Source organism: Dermacentor silvarum, chromosome 5, assembly GCF_013339745.2.
Source record: "Dermacentor silvarum isolate Dsil-2018 chromosome 5, BIME_Dsil_1.4, whole genome shotgun sequence".
NCBI lineage: Eukaryota > Metazoa > Arthropoda > Arachnida > Ixodida > Ixodidae > Dermacentor > Dermacentor silvarum.
This window is the reverse complement of record NC_051158.1, coordinates 182067317-182088589: the sequence shown is the minus strand read 5'-3', so window position 1 is coordinate 182088589 and position 21273 is coordinate 182067317. Positions and strand designations below refer to the sequence as shown.

At 44.3% G+C, this 21273-nt stretch overlaps 1 protein-coding gene across 1 annotated transcript in view; it reads left to right on the top strand.

Annotated features, from left to right (window-relative positions):
• Positions 1-1560: 1560 nt before the first annotated feature.
• The window catches only part of LOC125945829 (uncharacterized), a 58448-nt gene continuing 38735 nt past the window's right edge, over positions 1561-21273 (top strand). The window contains exons 1-2 of the mRNA XM_049668135.1: positions 1561-1884; positions 3726-3858. Coding sequence (XP_049524092.1) covers positions 1561-1884; positions 3726-3858 — 457 coding nt within the window. The remainder of the gene's footprint in view (positions 1885-3725; positions 3859-21273) is intronic.

The window sequence follows — 21273 nt, the reverse complement described above, 5'->3', positions numbered from 1 at the left end:
TTGCGGTCGAGCTCCTCCGGGCCATCACACGGAGCTATGCGGCGGATCACGCCCTTGCACGTGGAGAGGGGCGCCGCTTCATACGCGTTGACCTCGTGCTGCTGACCGCCAACGGCGATGCACTCGACCCTGACGTATCGGGTCGCGTTCTCTCTGCAGGGGGTACTGACGACCATGATATTTTCTTGAAAATTCGGCCACATCGTGTCCGAGTCCCGCTTTGCCGGGTCGATGCCGACCGCGTTCCATATGGCCTCGGCCACAACTATCGGGCCCACCTTGTTGATGTTCAGACCTCCCATTGACCTGACGATGATCTTCGCGTCTTCTTTGGGCAGCGGGGGCATCCTCCCACCACGAATAATCTTGGCTTTCGCTCTGCCACGGTCTCGACGACCTTTGGCGGACAAGTTGTCGTTTGGCTTAGCGCCGGTTGAAATGCCACCAACTCGCTCAACGGGCGCCGATTTGGCTCCGGAGCGCCTGACAGCAACTGTTTGCCATCCGGAATCCTTGGAAAACTCTTCGGGAGTCAGAAGCTCCCCTTCCACTTCAGTTGCCATGATTGCACAGTGTTAGAGTGTCCGCACAGGCGAGAAACGCGGCGGGCGTCGCAGCAGCACATCGCCGCGCTAGCTCAAACGCGGTTAGCGTTAGCTTCGCAGCGGCGTGGTCCGGGCGAAAAAAGGGCGATAAAATCGAAAAAAGGCCACCCACCTACAAAAATTGGGTATCGACGTGATCGCCACAACTTTACGTGTCCGTAGGCATTAAAATCGTCGAACTAGGCCCAAATTAAATCACCGAAAGCATTTCAGAAGCGGGAGCCGGTCTTCACACGTCCGCAATCCCCGCCGCTCACGAGCGTCTCTCCACCTCGTGGATGGTGTTGCTCACTGCCGACTGCGCCATGCATATGTGCTCCTCGCGAGCAACGCTCCTCTGGAAGCTTCCGGTGGCGAAGAATCGCAGCGCGCACAACACCTTCCTTTCTGTGGAAAGGCCACTGGCTCGCTGGCATCCAAAGATGGGGCAAGCTCGTCGCACAAGCGACGCACTGTTCGTTTGGACAGACGAAAATGCTGCCGGAACTCGTCCTCCGTAAACTCTTCAAATGCATCATCTACCTCGGGTCGTCGTCTCGCACGACTGCAGCAGCCGCACAGGCGACACAAAAAGATACGGCAGAGAAAGAAAACGCCATTTTCTCCAATTGTTGGGATTCCCGATTTGGATTAAACCGGATACGATAGAGACTAACTGTCCCAAGCGCTTACGTTTTAATCCAATACAAGCCGTCTGGTAGCCGTTCTAATCCATTCTAGCGAAACGGACGGACTCAGTAACCGTTCCGTTGCGTTCGTCCGTTCGCAGACGACACGGAATGATTGACAGCAGCAAGACGTCACGGCTCACGTCACAACTGACGTTATGGCGTTCGTCACGGTTCAATTTGACCAATCGTGTGCGGCTCGATGGAAAGGAGCGCCTCCGTTCCGTTTTGGAACGCGTACAAGATCGTGCCCCTGGTGACCCGGACAACGAACTTACCGCACCGCCATGGCCGACCAGGAAGCCCTCGCCGCTCTTCGCCAACAAGTACATCTTCAAGAGCAACTTGAGGCCCAAGAACAGGTAATCAAGAAACAAGAGCAGCAACTCCACGAACAGCAGCAACGCACCCAAAATGAACCACACTCATCTGGCAATTCTGCACAGCCGCGCTCGGGCCACGCCCCCCAAAGCTCTGCTCCAGCGGCCGCCACCACTCCAGCGGCCACCGCCAACACGGACGTCTGTCGCGTCGCCGTCAAGCTCCCACCCTTTGAGCAGAGTCACCCGAGGTGTGGCTCGCTCAAGTCGAGGCGCAGTTTTCCCTGGCACGTATCACTCAGGACCAGACGCACTACGACTACGTCGTCGCCCACCTAGACTCTCGCTACGCAGCTGAGCTCCGCGACGTACTCGCAAGTCCTCCAGCTGGCAACTGCTACCTGCACCTTTAAAATTTTTAAAAAACACCAAGTTCATCTCTGCGGCATGCCTAACATTGTTGTTTTCACAGTCACTGTCTTCTGGAAACCTTCCGAAAGAGTGGAACATGAGCAAGGTCGTTCCAGTCTACAAATCGGGCAATAAAAATGTGCCTTTGAATTACCGCCCCATTTCCATCACATCGGTGCCCTGTAAGATCATGGAACATGTCATATACACCCATATAATTAACTTCCTTGATACTAACAATTTCTTTGACCAATCCCAGCACGGATTCCGCAAGGGACTAACTTGTGAAACACAATTGGCTATTTTTCTTCACGATCTACACTCAAATCTCGATATTAACATACAAACTGACGCAATTTTCCTTGACTTCGCAAAAGCATTCGACAAAGTAGCTCACCAACGACTGCTCCTAAAACTTTCTCGGTTAAATCTACATCCTGCAGTTTTAACATGGATCGAACAATTCCTTACTAATCGCATGCAGTTGGTGTACATCAATAACAATACTTCTGAGCCCCTACTCGTAACGTCAGGCGTCCCCCAGGGCTCTGTATTAGGCCCCCTCCTATTTTTAATATACATTAATGATCTACCATTACACGTGTCGTGCAAAATCTGCATGTACGCTGATGATTGTGTCATTTACCGCTGAGTTACTAATAATAATGATCAAATCGCCCTTCAGGAAGACTTAAACAACATTCAAAATTGGTGTCAACGTTGGTTAATAGTCCTAAACCCTACCAAATGTAAAGCAATGTCGTTTTCTCGCCGTTCTAACCCTTTGGTATTTCAATACGAAATCACTAACGAACAAATTGAGTTTGTAAAGAATTATAAGTACCTGGGTGTTACCGTCTCAAATGATCTGGACTGGTGTCTGCATGTAACTAACGTTATCTCTTCAGCTAACAAATCACTTGGGTTCCTACGACGTCACTTAAAAAACGCACCGCAGCATGTGAAATTATTAGCTTATAAAACACTAATACGACCCAAACTGGAGTACGCATCAGCCATTTGGAGCCCTCGCCAGACTTTGCTCATTACCGCTCTTGAGGCACTTCAGAATCGGGCCTTCCGGTTCATTCACTCCGCCTTTTCATACGATGTCAGTGTAACTTCGTTAAAAGCGGAATCGGGCATACAAACCCTTTCTCACCACCATTTAATTGCTAGCTTATCATTATTTCACAAATTCTACCACAGCGTACTCAATCGTGCACCATATATCTTGCCACCGTCACGCATATCCCATCGCATAAGACATTCCTTAAACGTAGCTCGTCCACGTGCGCGTACTGTCACTTTTGCATCTTCTTTTTTTCCTCGAACAGCCAAAGACTGGAACGGCCTTGCGCACAACATAGTTTCTATACCCTGCTCATCTGCCTTTATAGAAGAAATTGCCTCGCATTATGCCTTGTAACATTTTTTTTTTCCTCTTTGTATCTCATATTTTGTAACCCACCTCTTATGTAATACCCCGAACAGGGGTCTTTAAGGAAATAAAGTGAAAGTGAAAATGAAAGAGGGAACTAATTCGGCGGCTTTCACCTTCAGAAGACGAGAAAGTACGTCAACTCCTGCAGCACGAAGCGCTCGGTGACCGCAAGCCATCGCAGCTCCTGCGCTTTATGCGTGCCCTCGCGGGCAGCACGCCTGTTGACGACTTCCTCCTCCGAATAATGTGGCTTGACCGTTTACCCTCTCACGCTCAGGCAATCCTCCAGGTTCAGCCGAATCTGCCGCTGGACCAGCTCGCCGAAATCGTCGACCGAGTCGTCGAAGCTTCTTCACCGGGTGGATTTCCCGCTTCGGCACTGCTCGTCGCGTCCCAACCGATCAAGGACGGCAATTCGAGTCCCAACTCTTCAGGGATCATTCACACTCCGCATATTTCCTGGAATGCAAACAAACCACCTATTTGCTTGGAATGCCACATTTACACTCTTTAAAAACAATGCCTCATAATGTGTAATGTTAAGACAGAAACTTGCGAACAAAACAACTATTGTCTATGCTGCTGCCATAATATGGAACAAGGTACATACAAACAAATATAAGTCATTTTAACCGCCGATATCAGAAAGTTGTTCAGAAGTGATCAATACGCGAGTCCACTGTAAACTAATGTTTTTTTATTGATTCTTTGTGTTACTATTGTATAAGTTCTTGTGTGTTTTAATTATTCTTTTTGTAGGCTACCAATGTTAACTGTTGTACACGAAATTGATGTACAATGTCGAGTCGTCTCGCTACTGTTTCTAGCACTTCCTGCGCATGGCCCCATGTCTAGCCGAAAAGGCTAAGCGCCCAGGTGATTTACATGTACCTTTTTTACTATTGGTGTGAATAAATTGATTTGATTTGTCTATACTAGGATATAAACGTGTTTATATTAATCAGAATCAGAAACAGTTTTTATTTTCCTTATAGAAAAATGGACCCCAGACAGAAAGCTGCTCATTGAGCAGCTTGATGAGTTCTGGGGCCCTACAGGCAGCGGCAACAGTGGCAAATCAGCCGTGTTCGTCGTACAGCCGTACGAGAAAAAGCAATATGAGACAAGAAATAAACCAATAAAAGCAAACAGTAATATGAGAACAAAAGCAACACAATAAAAAAGATAAAAAAGAAAGAAACCATTCGCACCAAGCTGCGAAAAAAAACATGGTATATATGTGTATGTATTTACACATGTGTAAAAAAAAGTTAAATATATACACAATAATACAAACTATATTGTACACTAGCGAGTTATTATCACACGTACACGCGCAGTAGAAGTGGCGCGCATATGCCTATATATACGGACATATAAATATATGCACACCTACATACACAGATATACACACGCACATGACATATATACACACCACTCAAATGCACACATGTATACCTTCAGGTTAGATATTGTATGAAGTATGAAGGGCTACAAAAGCGGAGAGCAAGAAAAAAAAAAGTAAATCAGACAATGCCAAAGTGGAAAAGTGAAATTAGACAATTGCGTGCAAAATGATTCCAAATAAATCCACACGAAACAACACACAACGCCGAATGGAATCTCCGTGATATGAATCTGCTTTCAATTAAGCGATTCTGTTTAAAAAGTGTTCCATTAAAGCACGTTTATTTACTTCGGGGCCATCAATTAAAGTTGTATTTGCGTTCAGGGTGTAAGGGATTACATATTTTAACATTTGTTGACCGTAATTCGTTCGAGTTTTGGGAAGACACCACTTTTATAATTGTAGAGTGTTGGCTGCCGGTACGCGTTCTTTGAGCGCTGACATTGCGATAAGGAAGTTAGTACGAATTAAGCGTGGCTTTAGTAGTAAATAAAGAAACAATAATGTGCGATAGCATCATATTGACGGGCACAATTTTTAACCGAATAAAAAGCGGTTTGGAGTGTGCCCAGTACTCTTCGTCTGCAACGATACGAATCGCTTTCTTTTGCAGGATCACGATTTTATTCATGTTAGGCGGTGATGCCATGCCCCAAACAAGATGACAATAGGCAATGTGTGATTGAAATAATGAAACATATATGTGTTTTTAATGCGTACTGGAAGAATTCTACGACACCGGGAAAGTGCTCCAACAGCTTTTGACAAACTTAGGGCTACGTAGTTAGTGTGCTCAGTCCATCAAAGGTGCTCATCAAATATGACACCCAGTGTTTTATGGTGGCTGACGACCTCAATAATATTGTTGCCTAGGTTAATTGTTAAGCTCGTGCCTATGTGACGATTTATTGCGCGGAAAATAACAGCTTTTGACTTAGTTTTATTTATTTTGAGATTGTTTAGTTTGGAACAATTTAAAAGGCTCTTTGGGGTATTGTTCGCTTTTGAAATTATTTCTTTATGCGAGAGACCAGAGATAAATAGGGAAGTGTCGTCGGCATAAATTACAAAATCAGCTTCTGTCGAGATTGTTTTTGTAGGCATTGAAAAGAAAAGGTCCTAATAAGCTGTCCTGAGGGACGCCGCATTTCAGATAACGTTTGGATGAACAAAAACCGTCTTTGTTCACTATTTGTTCACCGTCTTTAAGTTATGAACTAAAAATTTGAAGTGTCCTTCCCCTGACTCCGTACTTGCTTAACTTATCTAAGAGAATATTATGGTCTAGACAATCGAAAGCCTTACTAAAATCCAGAAAGATTCCTAGTGTTAAAAGTTTGTTTTCGATATTCTGTAAAATTCTTTTTGGACCAATAAAGCTGATTCTGTAGAAAAACCTTTACGGAACCCGAATTGAGATTGTGATACTAGCTGATTAGCATCAAAGAAGTTGTGCAAACGTTTGAGCAACATTTTTTTCTAGCACTTTCGAAAAAATGGGTAGAATAGGGATAGGGCGATAATTACTCATGACGTTTTTCGAGCCTGACTCGAAAATGACTGTAACCTTGGCCAGTTTCATTCTTACAGGGAAAACACATGATTCTAGTGAAACATTAATGATATGGCACAGAGGTAGTGCAAGAAAGTCAGCAACAAACTTTACTGGTTTAATTGTGAGGCCTTCTACACCAGAGCTGGAATTATTTCTTACGGACATGAGAACAGTAAAAACTTTTGATGGATCTGTAGGGCTAAGAAACACAGAGCTAATTGTTTTACTTGAAATAACAGAACACGCATCTTCGTTATATTTTGCTGTTGCTTGCTCAATAAAGAAGTTATTAAAGCAATCGGCTAGTTGTATGCCTGATTTTGGTGACCCGTCAATAATCAATTCACCAATGTCATTCGATACGTTTCTGTTTCTGATTACCTCATTTATGGCGCGCCAAATTAGCTTTGGATTATGCTGGCTTCCAGCGAAAATTTCCGAGTAATAGTCACGCTTGGCTTTGCGCAAGTCATTATTTAATTTCTTCCTAAACTGTTTAAACAGTTTGGGATTTCTGGTTAAACAGTGGGATTTCTGGTTACCAAAAAACCGTGGTACAGGCGGTCTTTTTTTTAAATCATTCTTAAAAGACGAGGTGAAACCCATAGTTTCTTAATTTTTTTCTTAGATGATTGTCACGTTATTAATGGAAAACTTAAGTCATAGAGCACTTTAAATTTATCTATGAAGGCATTATAAGCCTCATCCACTGAACGATAGTTGAGGCATTGTGTCCATGGTGTCTCACTGATCAGTCGCCTGAATGATTATAGTTTGGTATCAGTAATTGCCCGAAAGGTTACCGGTCTGCTTCGAACTGGTACAGGTTGATGCTTTTCTATTGTAATAAAAATAGGACAATGATCGCTTAGATCACAAGACAGTGCACCCGAAGATTTTACCATGATGTCTATGTTAACAAAAAACAAGTCAATAATGCTCGATGAAGAGACCATGATTCTCGTTGGAGATGTAATGGTGTTGGTGAACCCATTGGATTCAATGGCCGCAAGAAAATCTGCTGAGTCAGCGTTCACTTCGTTTATATTAATATTAAAGTCACCGCCGAGCAATAGGGTATAATTATTTTGTGAACAGTAATGAAGAAAAACATTTTAAAATTTGAAAAAAGTTATGGTTTCCACCAGGGGGCCTGTAAATTGCAGCAAGAATGTAAGTATTGTGTTGTAGCACGAGAACTTCGTAGTTATTGGTTATAACTGTGAATTCTGCAATGATAGTACAGTTCAAAGAAGACTTAAAATAAATAGCTACTCCTCCTCCACGGGAAGGCCTATTTAGAAAAAAGGTGGCATACGATGGTAATTTCAGTAGGTCTCCTTCATGCTGACAACACGTTTCGGTGAATAACAAGCAATCAAAGGTCACCGTAAGATTAGCTAAAAAACTTTCAATCTGATCGTGCTTATTTTTCATTGAACGAATATTAAAATGTACCGCTGAAAAGGAATTTTTGCCGTTCGCACTGTTGCTGATGTTGCAAAGCATGACCCGATCATAATAATTTACAGCAGCCATGACGCAATGAAGAGACACAGCAGTGGCAGAGAAGTAAGAATGATTTGTAGATAGAGGGCAAGGGAACATGCAAGTGCTTCACCTGTAAAATTGACATGGCTTAATGTGATGGCTTCGCAACTGGAGGCGTGTATGGCTACGAAAAATGCAAGTACACACTCTCGGTTGCGCAAACAAGAATAGACTAGAGCGGCCGCAGTTAGCTTCTCGTCACAGAAAGATAAGAACAGTACAAAACAGCCCTCACAGTACATTATCTCAAGCATGCGCCGACATTCTGGCAATATCCTCGCTCCGTAGAATCTTAATGCAAGGTGCATTATCAGAGTGCCGGGCAAAGATCTTTCCCATTTCGAACCCATACATATTTCCAGTTCTCGCTTATGAGCAGTTGCTTGACCTAAAAGCCGTTTCAAAGATGCACACAAATGCTCATTGATGAAGACCGGTGCCTTTGAGACAAAACCAAGATCGCTGCCTGTGAGTCTAATAGGGCGGGTTTTTTCAAGGAACAGCTCTCGTTTCTTGCGACTGGCAAACTGTACGACAATATTATTTGTAGTGGGACTCTAACCTGTACGAACTCGATGGATGACTTCGATATCGGCAGGTGTTACGGGTTCTTGACTGACCTCGCCAATTTTAGTGATTACTTCCGTAATATTTTCTTCCTTACGGAAAGGCACTCCTTTAATTTCAAGGTTTGAAAGACGAGAGTATTGCTCAAGCTGAACAAGCCTGTTTTCCTGCTCTTTGACCTGCTGAGACAGGTCACTGCAGCGTATTTCAAGCCTGGTATTAGTCTCTTTCAAGAGCCCATTTTCGGCAATAACCTCCTCATATGTCTTATTAATATTTGCTAGGCTAGCTTTAATTTCTCGCATTTCTTTTCGGAATTCACGATCAAAGCCGTCCGGGAACTCCTTCAGTTCCACCCTCAGTTCACGCTTAAATTCCTCAGAAAGAGCACTCAGTTCCTTAGACACGGTCAAAACAGTTTAGTGAAAAGCAAAGATAGCACACTGGGGCAGCAGCAGCAGCAACCATGAAAAAAAAATGTCACAGTTTCGCCCTAAGGGCGAAGCAATGAATGCGATAGCAACACAGCAATGTCATACGAAGTAAGGTGAGCGGCCTTGGTAGCAATATGAATTGTAGTAAACATGAGCTGATTAAGTAAGCAGGTGTGCTGCGGCGTAAGTAGACCGACATGAAGAGAGACTCGATGACCACGAGAAGGCGCGTGTGAAACGGTGGTGTTGATGAGAAGCGCTGCCCGTGGGCAGCGCGTGCGAAGGGACACACCTGTAGCGCTGCACTGCCGATCCGGGCAGCATTGCATGTGTAGCGTGCGTTGGAAAATGTGGCCAGACTATTAATAACTGTGGTGTGAGCGCGCACAAACAAACATGAATAGATCACACTGAATGACTGCAGACAACGACTGTCAAAACGCTGGCAGCAAGCGCATATACGCTGCAACGGGGAAGGTACGTGCGGTCTATCGCTTCAACAGAAACTGAGCGGAGAATGTAAAGGTCAGAGCCGTGTGGAGATAAGAGACGGTGCGAGCGAGCGACGAGCGCGGTTGTTGGCAGAGTAGAAATGCGCTATTTGCACACCTCTATAATGTCCTTAGTGGTCCTTAGCAGAATAACTTGCAGCTTCTGGGTACTTTGTTACATGTATCTGTTATTCAGCATCTGAGCTACAGCATAGCCTTACTGCATTGCCATGCAACTGTACTGAAGTGGATATACCATCAGCATAAATACAAATCAACTGATCAGAATATCTGTTACACATAATTACATGGAAATGCAACATGTATAATCTCTCTGTAGCCAGTTTCTATGCATGCTTTGGGTAAGGATGGAGTGCTCGACAAGTTGGAACCGATTTGTGACTTACAGCACAGAAAGATAAACACAAGGAAAAAGTAAGGATGACCCGACCGCAGACTTCAAAGCCCTTTTAGTTGCAAGACAGTGCTCAAGTCTCCCTACTTTTTCGTCGTCTTCTGTCTTTTTGAGCTGTAAGACATGAACGTATATGTGCTTTGACGTCTGAATTAGGCCACTGTTAGAAATGCGTGGGAACCTGGGAACAAAACAATACATTGGAGTGGCTTTGGATTTGTTTGCGTCTGAATTTATGCTGAAAGTAGGTCACTGCTCATAATAAAACCATTATAAAATATTTGATATAATTGGAAATTTGTGATGAAGATGTTGAAGGCAGGATAACTTAACCACAATACAAATGTACTATCGACCAAAAAGTTTACGGACCACGGGATCTCAGAAAACGCTAAATATCCGAGCAGCCTTTAAAAGTAGCCAGTAAAACCATATAAACATGTAAAAGTCCCCATTCATCACAGGTTCTACAGTAAAGGAAACTACCGCATCTAGGCAACGAAAACACTAAATGGCAGTCTACAGATTCAGCATTCCTTCAAATCCTTTTCTTGCCCTACTTCAGATAATTTGCAATATATTTTTTCAGCAGAGCAGACGGAGAACAGTGACCATACTTTAACACTCATTTGTTGCGACATACAGTTGAACCCGGCCATAACGAAAGCCTGAGACAAAAAAAGAGTTTCTTATACTCTGTGAAAGCCCCTACAATAGCCCGTACACTTCGTATCTCCCAACAAGAAAACGTCGCTAAATTGGCATCCTGTACTAATGAAATTTTCCGGAACGTTAGTGCTCAAATGCATTTTGTGGCCACTTAAATTGCACAAAATAACACCGCAGCACAGTTTTGCCCGCAGTGTTTCTCGCACCGTGCCAAGACAGTGTGCTTAGCACGGCAGGAACGTTGTTCGTAGAGGCAGAGCATTTGATGCGGAGTCATACGAGCTCTCGTAAAAGTGACTGCTTCCCTCCAAGTAACCGAAAATATCGGTCCATGCCATTGCCGCTATCACTGACCGATGCATAGGGTGTGATTTCTGCTGTCACCAATGCAATTGTGGATAGCCTCGAGCAAGGATCGCCGAAGTAGGTTAACAAAATTTAGAGAGTAAACTTTCGTTTCGCAGCAATTCTTGCAACAGTGCATTTTTTTTCATGTACCCCCCCCCCTCCCCCCTCCCCCCCGATTTCATAATTGTTGTGGTCAAGGGTATTTGGTTAGATTCAAATATTGGAAAATACCGAATATTCCTTTTCAAATACAAATTAGGAGTGGGCGAATAGTGATTTTTGAGACCGAATCGAATAGTGTCAGGAGCGAATTTATTTAGTACAGAATAATTTTAGAATAGTCTTCAAGTAATGAACAGTCAGCCGTTATCAAAATAATATGAAACTATGGTCACATCCTAGTATTCTTAAAGTTAGCAAGTTCCTGTTATTACATAGAGTTGTTTCTGAAAAGCACAAATGGAGCCTTAGAAGGAACAATTAGTCTCTTCGCATGCACAGGGCTCTTCAGAGTGCGAATGATCTTTGTACAGCTTATAAAGTACGGCTACGTAGTGCTATAGCCTGCTTCACTACACATGTTCTCATGTTTTCTGTCTATACTATGCCCACGGGGATGAAAAATTACCATGCTGTTTCTCTAATTTGGGTGCAGTTGACGTTTTAAAATATTCGAAAAGTGTTCCAAAAATATTAGCATTTATAAATAGTGACTATTAGATTTGGTCTTCGAATCGAATAAGACACCATTCGATGCGTTATTCGAAAGTTTTGAATATTCTCACACCCCTAGTATAAATAATGTTTAACATTGTAGAAAGCACATTTGAGCCCAAAGACAACCGGAGTAATTTATAATGCAGTCAAAGCATTCCACTTTGTGGATGCCATGAAGGGAGTGGGAAAAACCATCCTAACTAGCCTGAGTAATCAACAAACCATAGAGAATGGCTTCGATAAGCACTGCTTGGATTGAGATGAACAAGCAATGCGTGCGATATACTAGAACAATAGGTGAACACAAGAATAAGTGCATTTTATAGTAAGACAAAAAGCTTAGTGGTGCCTGGAGAGGTTATAGCCAAGTCTCCGGCTAGGCGTGCAACTCCAGGTGAAATGATGAGGTATAAAAGAAACAAAGCGGGAGAAAAAGAAAATAAACAAAACAATAGTTTCACGATAAGCAGCTCATTATGTGTGTTTAGCTTTGGTTAAATATGTTGGTTGAGGTTATTTATGTGATGCACAGTAAGCTTGTATTAACCAGACTGCTCTTAAGGACCACCTCGACCTTTAAAAGTAGCGAGCTCCGAAACGGCGCAGCGTTTCAATATTGGCGTGCCTCTAGCTGAGGCACGACTTTAAATAATTTGGTCACATCTCAAGATCCGCGATACGAGTTGACTACACGTAGGCGGGCAGCACATGCAGCGATCGTGTGTCGCGGTGATTCGCCTGGCTTGCGTACGTGTTTGCTCTTCTGTGCCAACGATGTCAAGAAAACCAATTGCATTCCCATTTAGACGCGACAAAATTGCACAGACGTTAATTGTGTTGACGAATATAGGTGCTTCACTACGGTCGAGCTGCGGTTGGATCGCAATGCGCCGTCGGCCGCTGGTGAACGTTTAGGCGTAGTGGCTCCCAGCGATATCAGCGGCTGCATGGGCTGGCATCATATGACCAGGAATCTGGATGATGATGATGATGATTTTTGGCATCCCCTTTGAAACGGGGCGGCGACAAATAGTCACCTAGCCTGCTTGATTTAATCAGGTATATTATACATGTTCTTTATCCATCATTTTTGTATACCTCTCATTATTTTTATTTTTCAAAAATTTACCTTGTACCGCTGCCTATGATTTTAAGAGATCACGTCGTATCCATTTTTTCCCTGCTTTTTTTCCACCAGTACTCTAATCGTCTCTTGCTGATCTCTACGGCTGATTTGTTTATGTTTCCTTCCACTTTAAACCCAAGCGCTTCTGGGAGTTGCACGTTACCTACGGTTCTCGCTGGGTGGATCCCGTCGCATTCCATTAGGATGTGCTGAGTGGTCTCTGGATCTTTACTGCAGCATACACATGTCTCATCTAGTTCCGAATATTTGTTCCGATATGTTTTCGTCCTTAGGCAACCGGCTCGAGCCTCAAATAGCAAGGCACTGCCCTTTCTGTTATCGTACAAATTTTCCCTTCTAATTTCTTTCTTCTCATTCTTGTAAATCTCCATTGTCCTTTTTATTTTCATTCTTTGCATCCAATTCACGGCCTCTATTTCTCTCACTTTCTTTCTGATGACCCCTGGTTGTCTATTTACAGTTTCGATTACCCTGTACTTGGTTGCCAACTTCCTTGACCTCTTCCTCCATTCTGTGTACACGCTTTTCATGTAGAGATACTTGTGCACTTTAGCCGCCCATTTATTTTCATCCATGTTCCTGAGCCTTTCTTCAAAACTAATTTTGCTCTGTGCTTCCCTGACTTCAAAAGAGGCCACACCCATGTAACCCTGCACTGCCTCATTTGTCGTATTACCGTGTGCTCCCAAAGCCAACCGGCCTACTGATCTTTGGTTAACTTCCAAACCCCCCAATATATCCGATTTTAAGCATATAATGGCATTTGCAAATGTTAGCGCTGGTACCATTACTCCTTTCCAGATTCCACGCACTACCTCATACGTATTGTGGCGCCATAGTGCTCTGTGTTTCATTATTGCTGCATTCCGCTTCCCCTTTATTTTCAGATTATCTTGGTGATTGCTTGAGTAATTCTTCCCTTCGTTTATGTGTACGCCGAGGTACTTATATTGCTTCACTATGGGTATTACTTGCTGTTGAATTGACACCACGAAGTTACTCGTGTGTTCATTAAAGATCATAATCCCTGATTTCTCTGTGCTAAACTTAAGCCCTAGATTTGTCGCTGCGTTCCCACAGATATTCGCAAGTATCTGTAAATCTTTTTTATTGTCCGCTAGTAGCACAATGTCGTCTGCGTACATCAGTCCAGGGACCTTCTGTTGCACCATTTGTTCATTACGCATGTAGGATAAATCGAAACCTAATTCGCTGTTTTCCAGTCGTCTTTCTATACCCTTGACGTAAAGCGTGAACAACAATGGTGACAGAGGGCATCCTTGCTTCAATCCTTGGTGAGTTCCCACCATTTCATTTCCTTTTCGGCCTTCCCATACCGCTTGTACTTGGTTGTCTCGATATATCTCCTTTAGCAGCTCCACGAAATCGTCATCTGTGCCTTCGTATTGAAGAATATCCCACAACAATTCCCTGTCTGCGTTGTCATAAGCTCCTTTTATATCTAGAAATGCTATCCATAAAGGTCTTTTCTGAGCTACTGAAATCTCTATGCACTGAGTTAGTACAAACATATTGTCTTCTAAGCGTCTGCCTGGCCTGAACCCATTCTGTAGTTCCCCCAATACATCGTTTTCCTCCACCCACTTCGACAGTTCTAATTTTATGGCTTGCATTGCCATTCTATATATCACCGACGTTACTGTAACTGGCCTGTACGAGCTCGTGTTATCCTTATCTCCTTTGCCTTTGTAGATGAGATTCATCTTGCTTTCACGCCATCCATCGGGAATATTCTTTGTTCTAATCACTTGCTCTATGGCATTAGTCAGCAGTGCCTTGCTTTTTGGACCGAGGTTTTTGATTAGCTGTATTGGGATTTCATCGGGTCCAGCTGCCGTGTCGTTAGGGACATTTCCTGCTGCCTTTTTCCAATAAAAGCTTTCTATGCTAAATTTTGATCTCTCAGGCCTATCTGTTGTTGCTGGATCTGTTGTCTGAACTACGCTTTTTCTCGTGCCGAAGTTATGCCTGATAACGTCTGTGATGTACCGCAGCGCATCATCGCCTTCATAGATGTTACCGTCTTCATCCCTTAAAGCCGTTTGCGAGTTTATAGTTGGAGCTCCGAGTGCTTTTATATGGTTCCAGAATCGTTTTGGGGCGCCTTTGTCTCTTTTGTGAATGTTATGCGCCCAACGTTGGACATCGCCGTACAGCACCTCTAGCGGCCGCCGCTGCAAACATGCGCGTTTTCTATGGGAGAGCGTCGTTTTCCCCAAATAACTAATCATAGAAGCCATATTTCAAAATATTACCGTGGAAATAGGCTCTATGAGCTTAGCCCGATATATCATGCAAGCGGTACCATTACTTACGACAGAAAACCCGTTCCAAATTGAGGGCGAAGTTCGAAGTATGGGAGTCTGTGGAAAAGGCAAAATTTTGGAGGCTTTTTTGGCCAGTAAAAAGCAATTTGCGATCAGCGTATTGCATCGATCGACGTATTCCCGGGGATTTATCAACTTGAATGACTCAGCTTTCAGCTAGTTGCAGCAGCAGCAGCTCTTGAAATGGCAGAAAAGTCGTTCCAAAATCGCATTTTTGATAACAAGGTCGCGGAATTTATTGTGGTACATATATAAACCTAGTTTTTGCCTACAGCAGCGCGTCGAAGATTGTTTTAGTACATCTGTATGTAAGACAACTCGTCAGTTGATTACTTTTTCTCCGATGTCAGTTTGTCGGGATGCTGAGGCCAAGAGCCAGTCGGCTTATATACTCACAGACTCGCAAGACGCCTGTCGGCTCTTCCTTCGGGGAGTTCTACCGGCCGGGGTCCTTCGCATGCTAGGACCAAGCCTCCAAATGGACCACGGGATAACCTGGTGTCCCGCGCACACCGGAGTGGAAGGAAACGATCGGGCGGATCGTCTGGCTCGAGGAATAACAGGCCGAGCCGCGATACATACCGCTCGAACGGACGCCTCTCCGACACCCGGCAGCACACCGAGAGACATACTTGAGGCACAACGACTAGGAAGACGAACCAAAGCTCCACCTCACCCCAAGCTAAACAGGCGACAGGCGAGGGACTGGCGCCGAAGACAGACAAACACCTACCCACATTTACGTAGACTGCACAAAATATTTCCTAACAAACACAGCGACAGATGTCCATGGTGCGACTCCACCCCGACACTAGAACACATCACTTATCAATGCACGCAGCGTCCGGCAGACGCCGTCTCGCCGCTACTTTACGATACACTTAGCAATTGGTCGTGGGAGGCGCGACTCTCCGAACTGGACTTGGGAAGCCAATTGGCGACCCTCGACCAGGCCCGGCGCGCCGTAATAGCCAGTGGGGCCCTGGAAGAGGGGCTCCACCCACAGTGACCAAGCACGGTCTTAATTTAAATAAAAGTGTTTCTCTCTCTCTCTTTTTCTCGGAGATATAGATGACACGTTTCTCAGAACTATGATTCAACTAAGGCTGGGTAAAGTGCTACCGGAATTTGTTGTGTATTCGGTGTGTGAGCAAGTACCAGCACGGGGATATCTAAAAGAAGTAGTTACATCTCTCCGTTTCTTATCGGTACGCTTTTCTTTGCAATACTTGACCGAGGTGTCACGTAAGAAACTGTACAAAGACCTCGTTGATGTGTTATTTCCAGTGCCATTGTACCATGAATTATACTGTGTAGGCTCAGGAAAAGACGTCTTGAAACGCGTTAAAAGAATGCTTTTGCGCCAGGGGTTAAAAACATTTTTTTAAGCTCCACACAGGAACCTTACCCGTTAAAACATGGTTAGAAGATAGGGGTTTATTTGTTCCTTGGGTACTAACTGTTTATTACGCAAAAAACCAAAGACCATTGAACACGTGTTTTTAGATTGCTGCAGCGGGGTGTTCTGGGACATCTTACAGAGAACTCTGAAAAAAAAAGTTGCCATTAAATACGCATGGAATCCGTTATCTCACGGTTGAAAACGACGATGGCGTGCCTTTTCATCTTGTCATGCTCCTGGGCCTGCACAGCATATGGCGAACGCGGGCGGCTGCACACAATGCAGATACTGATGTGCGAACCGTTCGTGAACATTTTTGGGAATCTGTGTCCTATTTTGTCGAAGTGCAGAAGGTGCAGACGTTTGTACCGGAGTGGGTTCCTAGATTCGAACTTTTGTTGCACATGCCGAAATACTGATGACATGTAGTCACCAAACAGCTGACGGTTCAACGATATAAGATCCTGTTAGTATGTTGTTCTGCGCTTGTAAGATCTGTGACATGCGAGGCAATAAAGAAAAAAATGTCACAGTTTTGCCCTAAGGGCGAAGCAATGAATGCGATAGCAACACAGCAGTGTCATACGAAGTAAGGTGAGCGGCTTTGGTAGCAATATGAATTGTAGTAAACATGACCTGATTAAGTAAGTAGGTGTGCTGCGGCGTAAGTAGACCGACATGAAGAAAGACTCGATGACCACGAGAAGGCGCGTGTGAAACGGTGGTATTGATGAGAAGCGGTTCTCGTGGGCAGCGCGTGCGAAGGGACACACCTGTAGCGCTGCACTGCCGATCCAGGCAGCATTGCATGCGTAGCATGCGTTGGAAAATGTGGCCCGACTATTACTAACTGAATGAACAAGCGTGGTGTGAGCGCGCAGAAACAAACATGAATAGATCACACTGAATGACTGCAGACAACGACTGTCAAAACGGTGGCAGCAAGCGCATACGCCGCAGCGGGCGAAGGTACGTGCGGTCTATCGCTTCAACGGAAACTGAGCGGCGAATGCACAGCGCATACAAAGGTCAGAACCGTGTGGAGAAAAGAGACGGTGCGGGCGAACGATGAGCGCGGTTGTTGGCAGAGTAGAAGTGCGCCCCACCCCCCCGCTCCCTCCAGCGCTGGCTTCCCGCTTCCTTGCTTGCGCGTGGGAGATTGAGTGCGTTCGCTCTCCGTGATAACGTGCGTCCCCGCACGCTTCCGCTCGGGCATACGGCGCGCGGCGAAGATTTTATCTATACGGAACCTCACGGCGACGGCGACGTCGACGGCATAAATCCGGTTGAAGTGTCCACATAATTGCTATCGCAATAAACAAAAGAAGCAATAGCCGAGCGTTCGGAGCGACCACCGATCAAGATCACTGATACCACGATCGTGAGTTCGCATGTTCGAAGCCAGCTGCACCGCTCTTTTTTTATCACTTTGTCGCTGCTTAGTTTGGCGGTTTTCCACCAGATGGCATATTCCGAAAGGCAGGTCATTTCGTTATGGCTCTTGTTTCGTTTCTTTTATTGTACCAACTTCTTCCTAAAAAATACCTGGCTGGTTTCGTGAACAAGCGAACCTGCTTTCAAACTTCTTTTGTACTTTAGGTCTAATGTATGATAGACAATAAACCCAGGTTACGTGTTTTGAAAGTTCATTTCTTTCTTAAGGCGAATATTTATGAAGACATTACTAAGAAATATTTTTTTCTCTTCAGCTATGTCATGGAAAAGGCGTGTTTGTGCGACTCTTGTGCAGCTTGAAACGTACCACAAAAATAAATAGCGTTCTGTGTGTGCAATTAAAAGACACAGAAGTAGAACAGTTGGCTACAGCCCCAGACATAGTATTCTTAAAAGGAATGCAGTTGAAGCTATTTGACTGAGTATATTTGCATTATATCAAAGCAGGATTTTTGCGTACCGTATCTTCAGTGCAAATGAAGTCTGTCCGAATTATTGCACAAGCTTGTTTGCTTAGTACAAACCGGTACCTCGCAACATAAACATTCTATTCTCAATATGCAGCGCACGTGTCTTATCATTTCAACCATTCCAATATACCTTCACGATTTCCTGATATGCGAAAGGTCTTCATATCCTTTTACCACGACGCACGCAGAGGAGTAGTGGAAATTACGCGAAAAGACTCCGGCACGTGTTAATGTAGCCTGTCGTGTAAAAATAGAGAACAATTCCAATCACAGACCAGAGCCTTTTTGAATTATGCCCACAAAGTTGTGCAAGAAGACTTTGTTTTCGGCTACAATCACCAAAGTTGCTATAGCATTCTTCTGTTCTGTTCCTGACTCTATTGCTGAACTGGTCAGCAATAGAGTCAGCAATAGAATTCAGCAGTAGAATTCAGCAACTCTATTGCTGAATCAGGTCGCGGCACCATGATATAATTACTGGTGCAATACTTCAGTAATTCTGTGAGAATGTTCTCCTACCCTAAATTTAAGGTGTTTGAACAATTGAAGAAACCTGAGAAAGGACCGTGAGGGTTTGCAGAAATGTTCCCTTATTAGAATCGTTTATGACCCATATGGGTACGGTGGTATTGTCATGATCACGCCAGCGTCCATTGACACCATTTATCACTTGACTACCTGTAAATAAAATACAAAAGTGTCGTTCCTTGCGCGTGAGTAGCACAATCGCAGCTGGTCCTTTCATATGGGCCCACTAAGCCACACCTTCCCTTTTCTGCCATGGTGCCACCAAGAGATGTCAATTTCACCCTTGAATTTCTCCCTTTCAGTTTCTAAGAAAGCATAGGGACGTACACAAGACGATCAGGCGAAGTTTTGAAGTAGTCCTGAGATTTGAGTAAAATTTCATAGGCAATGTTATTATCCTTTATTTGTTTACATATTTATTACACCTCGTTGGTGATAATAATGACGTACTACATAACAATTCAGTTCTTCTACTTAATAAGTCATGTCGGAGATGGCTGTGCTGAAAATTAACCCGGTGTAAGCACTGCATGACGTTGGCTGGAAGGCCATTCATTAAAAAAATGCGTGCAGCATAAAGAAAATGCAGGTGTTCCGTCGCACAGTCGCCGTCAAAAGTTTACGCGGCCGAGGTTCTGCGAATAAGTTCATTTTCAACGCAGCTACGCCCGCATCCAGTAAAACTATGCAAAACTTTTGTTTTGTTTGCTCAAGACCAGTATACGCTGTAAATCCGAATACCACGATGCGTACCGAAGGCGTAGGAATACAAATACTTTTTTCACCTTCCGGGGTACGAAAGCTTTTGACGCTGACTATACGTTCTAAAGGCGAAGTTGCCTTTTAGCTTATTCCTGATGACAAACCCCGAGCTCTTGATGATGGAATATTGGAGCACAGAATTGTAGAACTTGTGCAAGCTCAGGTGACTTCACGACGCAAACGTACCGATAGAAACTCAGGAGAAGGAATAAACATTTATTATAGAATCAGCACTTTATGATGGCCGGGCATAAGCCTCCCATGAGGGGACGTCGAGGGCTTGCCTCGCCGCCGCCTCACGGGCGTGCTGGGTCGCCCAGGTTTGGTCGTCTAGGGCGGAGCTCAGCAGAGCCTCACGCAACCTCGACGAGGGGGTCGTGGTGTTAATTTGTGTGTACTGTGCTGGGCACTCCCACAGCATATGCGGAAGCGTAGCCGGGTGAGTCCCACAGCGACGGCAGTTGGGGGTACTGTAAACTTCAGGGAATACAAGGTGGAGGCGGGCGGGTCAAGGGTACGTATTTGTTTGTAGCAGACGCAGGGTGGTAGCCTGCCCCCAGCTGAATTTGGGGTGAGGTGGGGGGAAAGATCAGCACAGCATGCGTTTGTTTATTAACACTGATTATAAATGAACAGTCAGAGTAAACGAATGTTACTGTCCGATTCTGGACAGACTCGAGTGTAATGCAGACGTTCTATATCACTGTAGGTTCCATAATAATTCTATACTACGCATTCCTATGCAAATTTTGGCCTGTCTTAAGCCTACTGAGTCTTAAGTAATCAAAATAAGTAAGCAATTGCTTCTTGGAATGTCCATGGTAGATGTGATTAGTAATGCGGTATATGTGAGTAGGCTGACTTGGATTATTACATGAAGTGCGCCAACGTACCTGCGTAAAGTCACGGTGGAAATTACTGAGCCCTTTATTGTATATATATATATATATATATATATTGAAGTCATTTGAGAGTGTGTCTGCTAAAAGGTTATAAATTTGATAACATGAGGACCGATTAGCCTTCTGCTAAACTGTTAGGAAAAATATCATGTACGAAGTTCTATTGTGGTTTAAATTGCAACGTTATCAGCATTTCCAAAAGAAAGTGACTGTACAAGTCCATCTTTCTCGGGCGTTCATGTCACCTAGGTACCACCGCCTGACACATGACCGTTATGTTTTAAAATCTTTCCCGATGACGTAAGTCACGTTTCGGAAAAAAATAAATACCATTTCTAAAGAATGAACCATAACAGCTTCCCGACAAAGCGCAGTACGTTGGCGCAAGTCGTCATTTGTGATAACGATAAGAGCGACAGCTCGTCATTAAAAATGACTTGTCACTCCCCGGTTTTTCTTTTTTGCTCAAGGACGCGACTAACCCCCAAGTAACACAGAACGTTGTGTAAACGTTGCCTTATTGTAACAAATGTCAGGCAACGTTAAACAGCCACCCTCAACGTTGAATGTACTTGCCAGCTGTACGTTCAAGTGATGTCACAAATAAATGTCAAAGCAACATCCTGACACCCACGTGTGTCAACGTTTCATCTAAA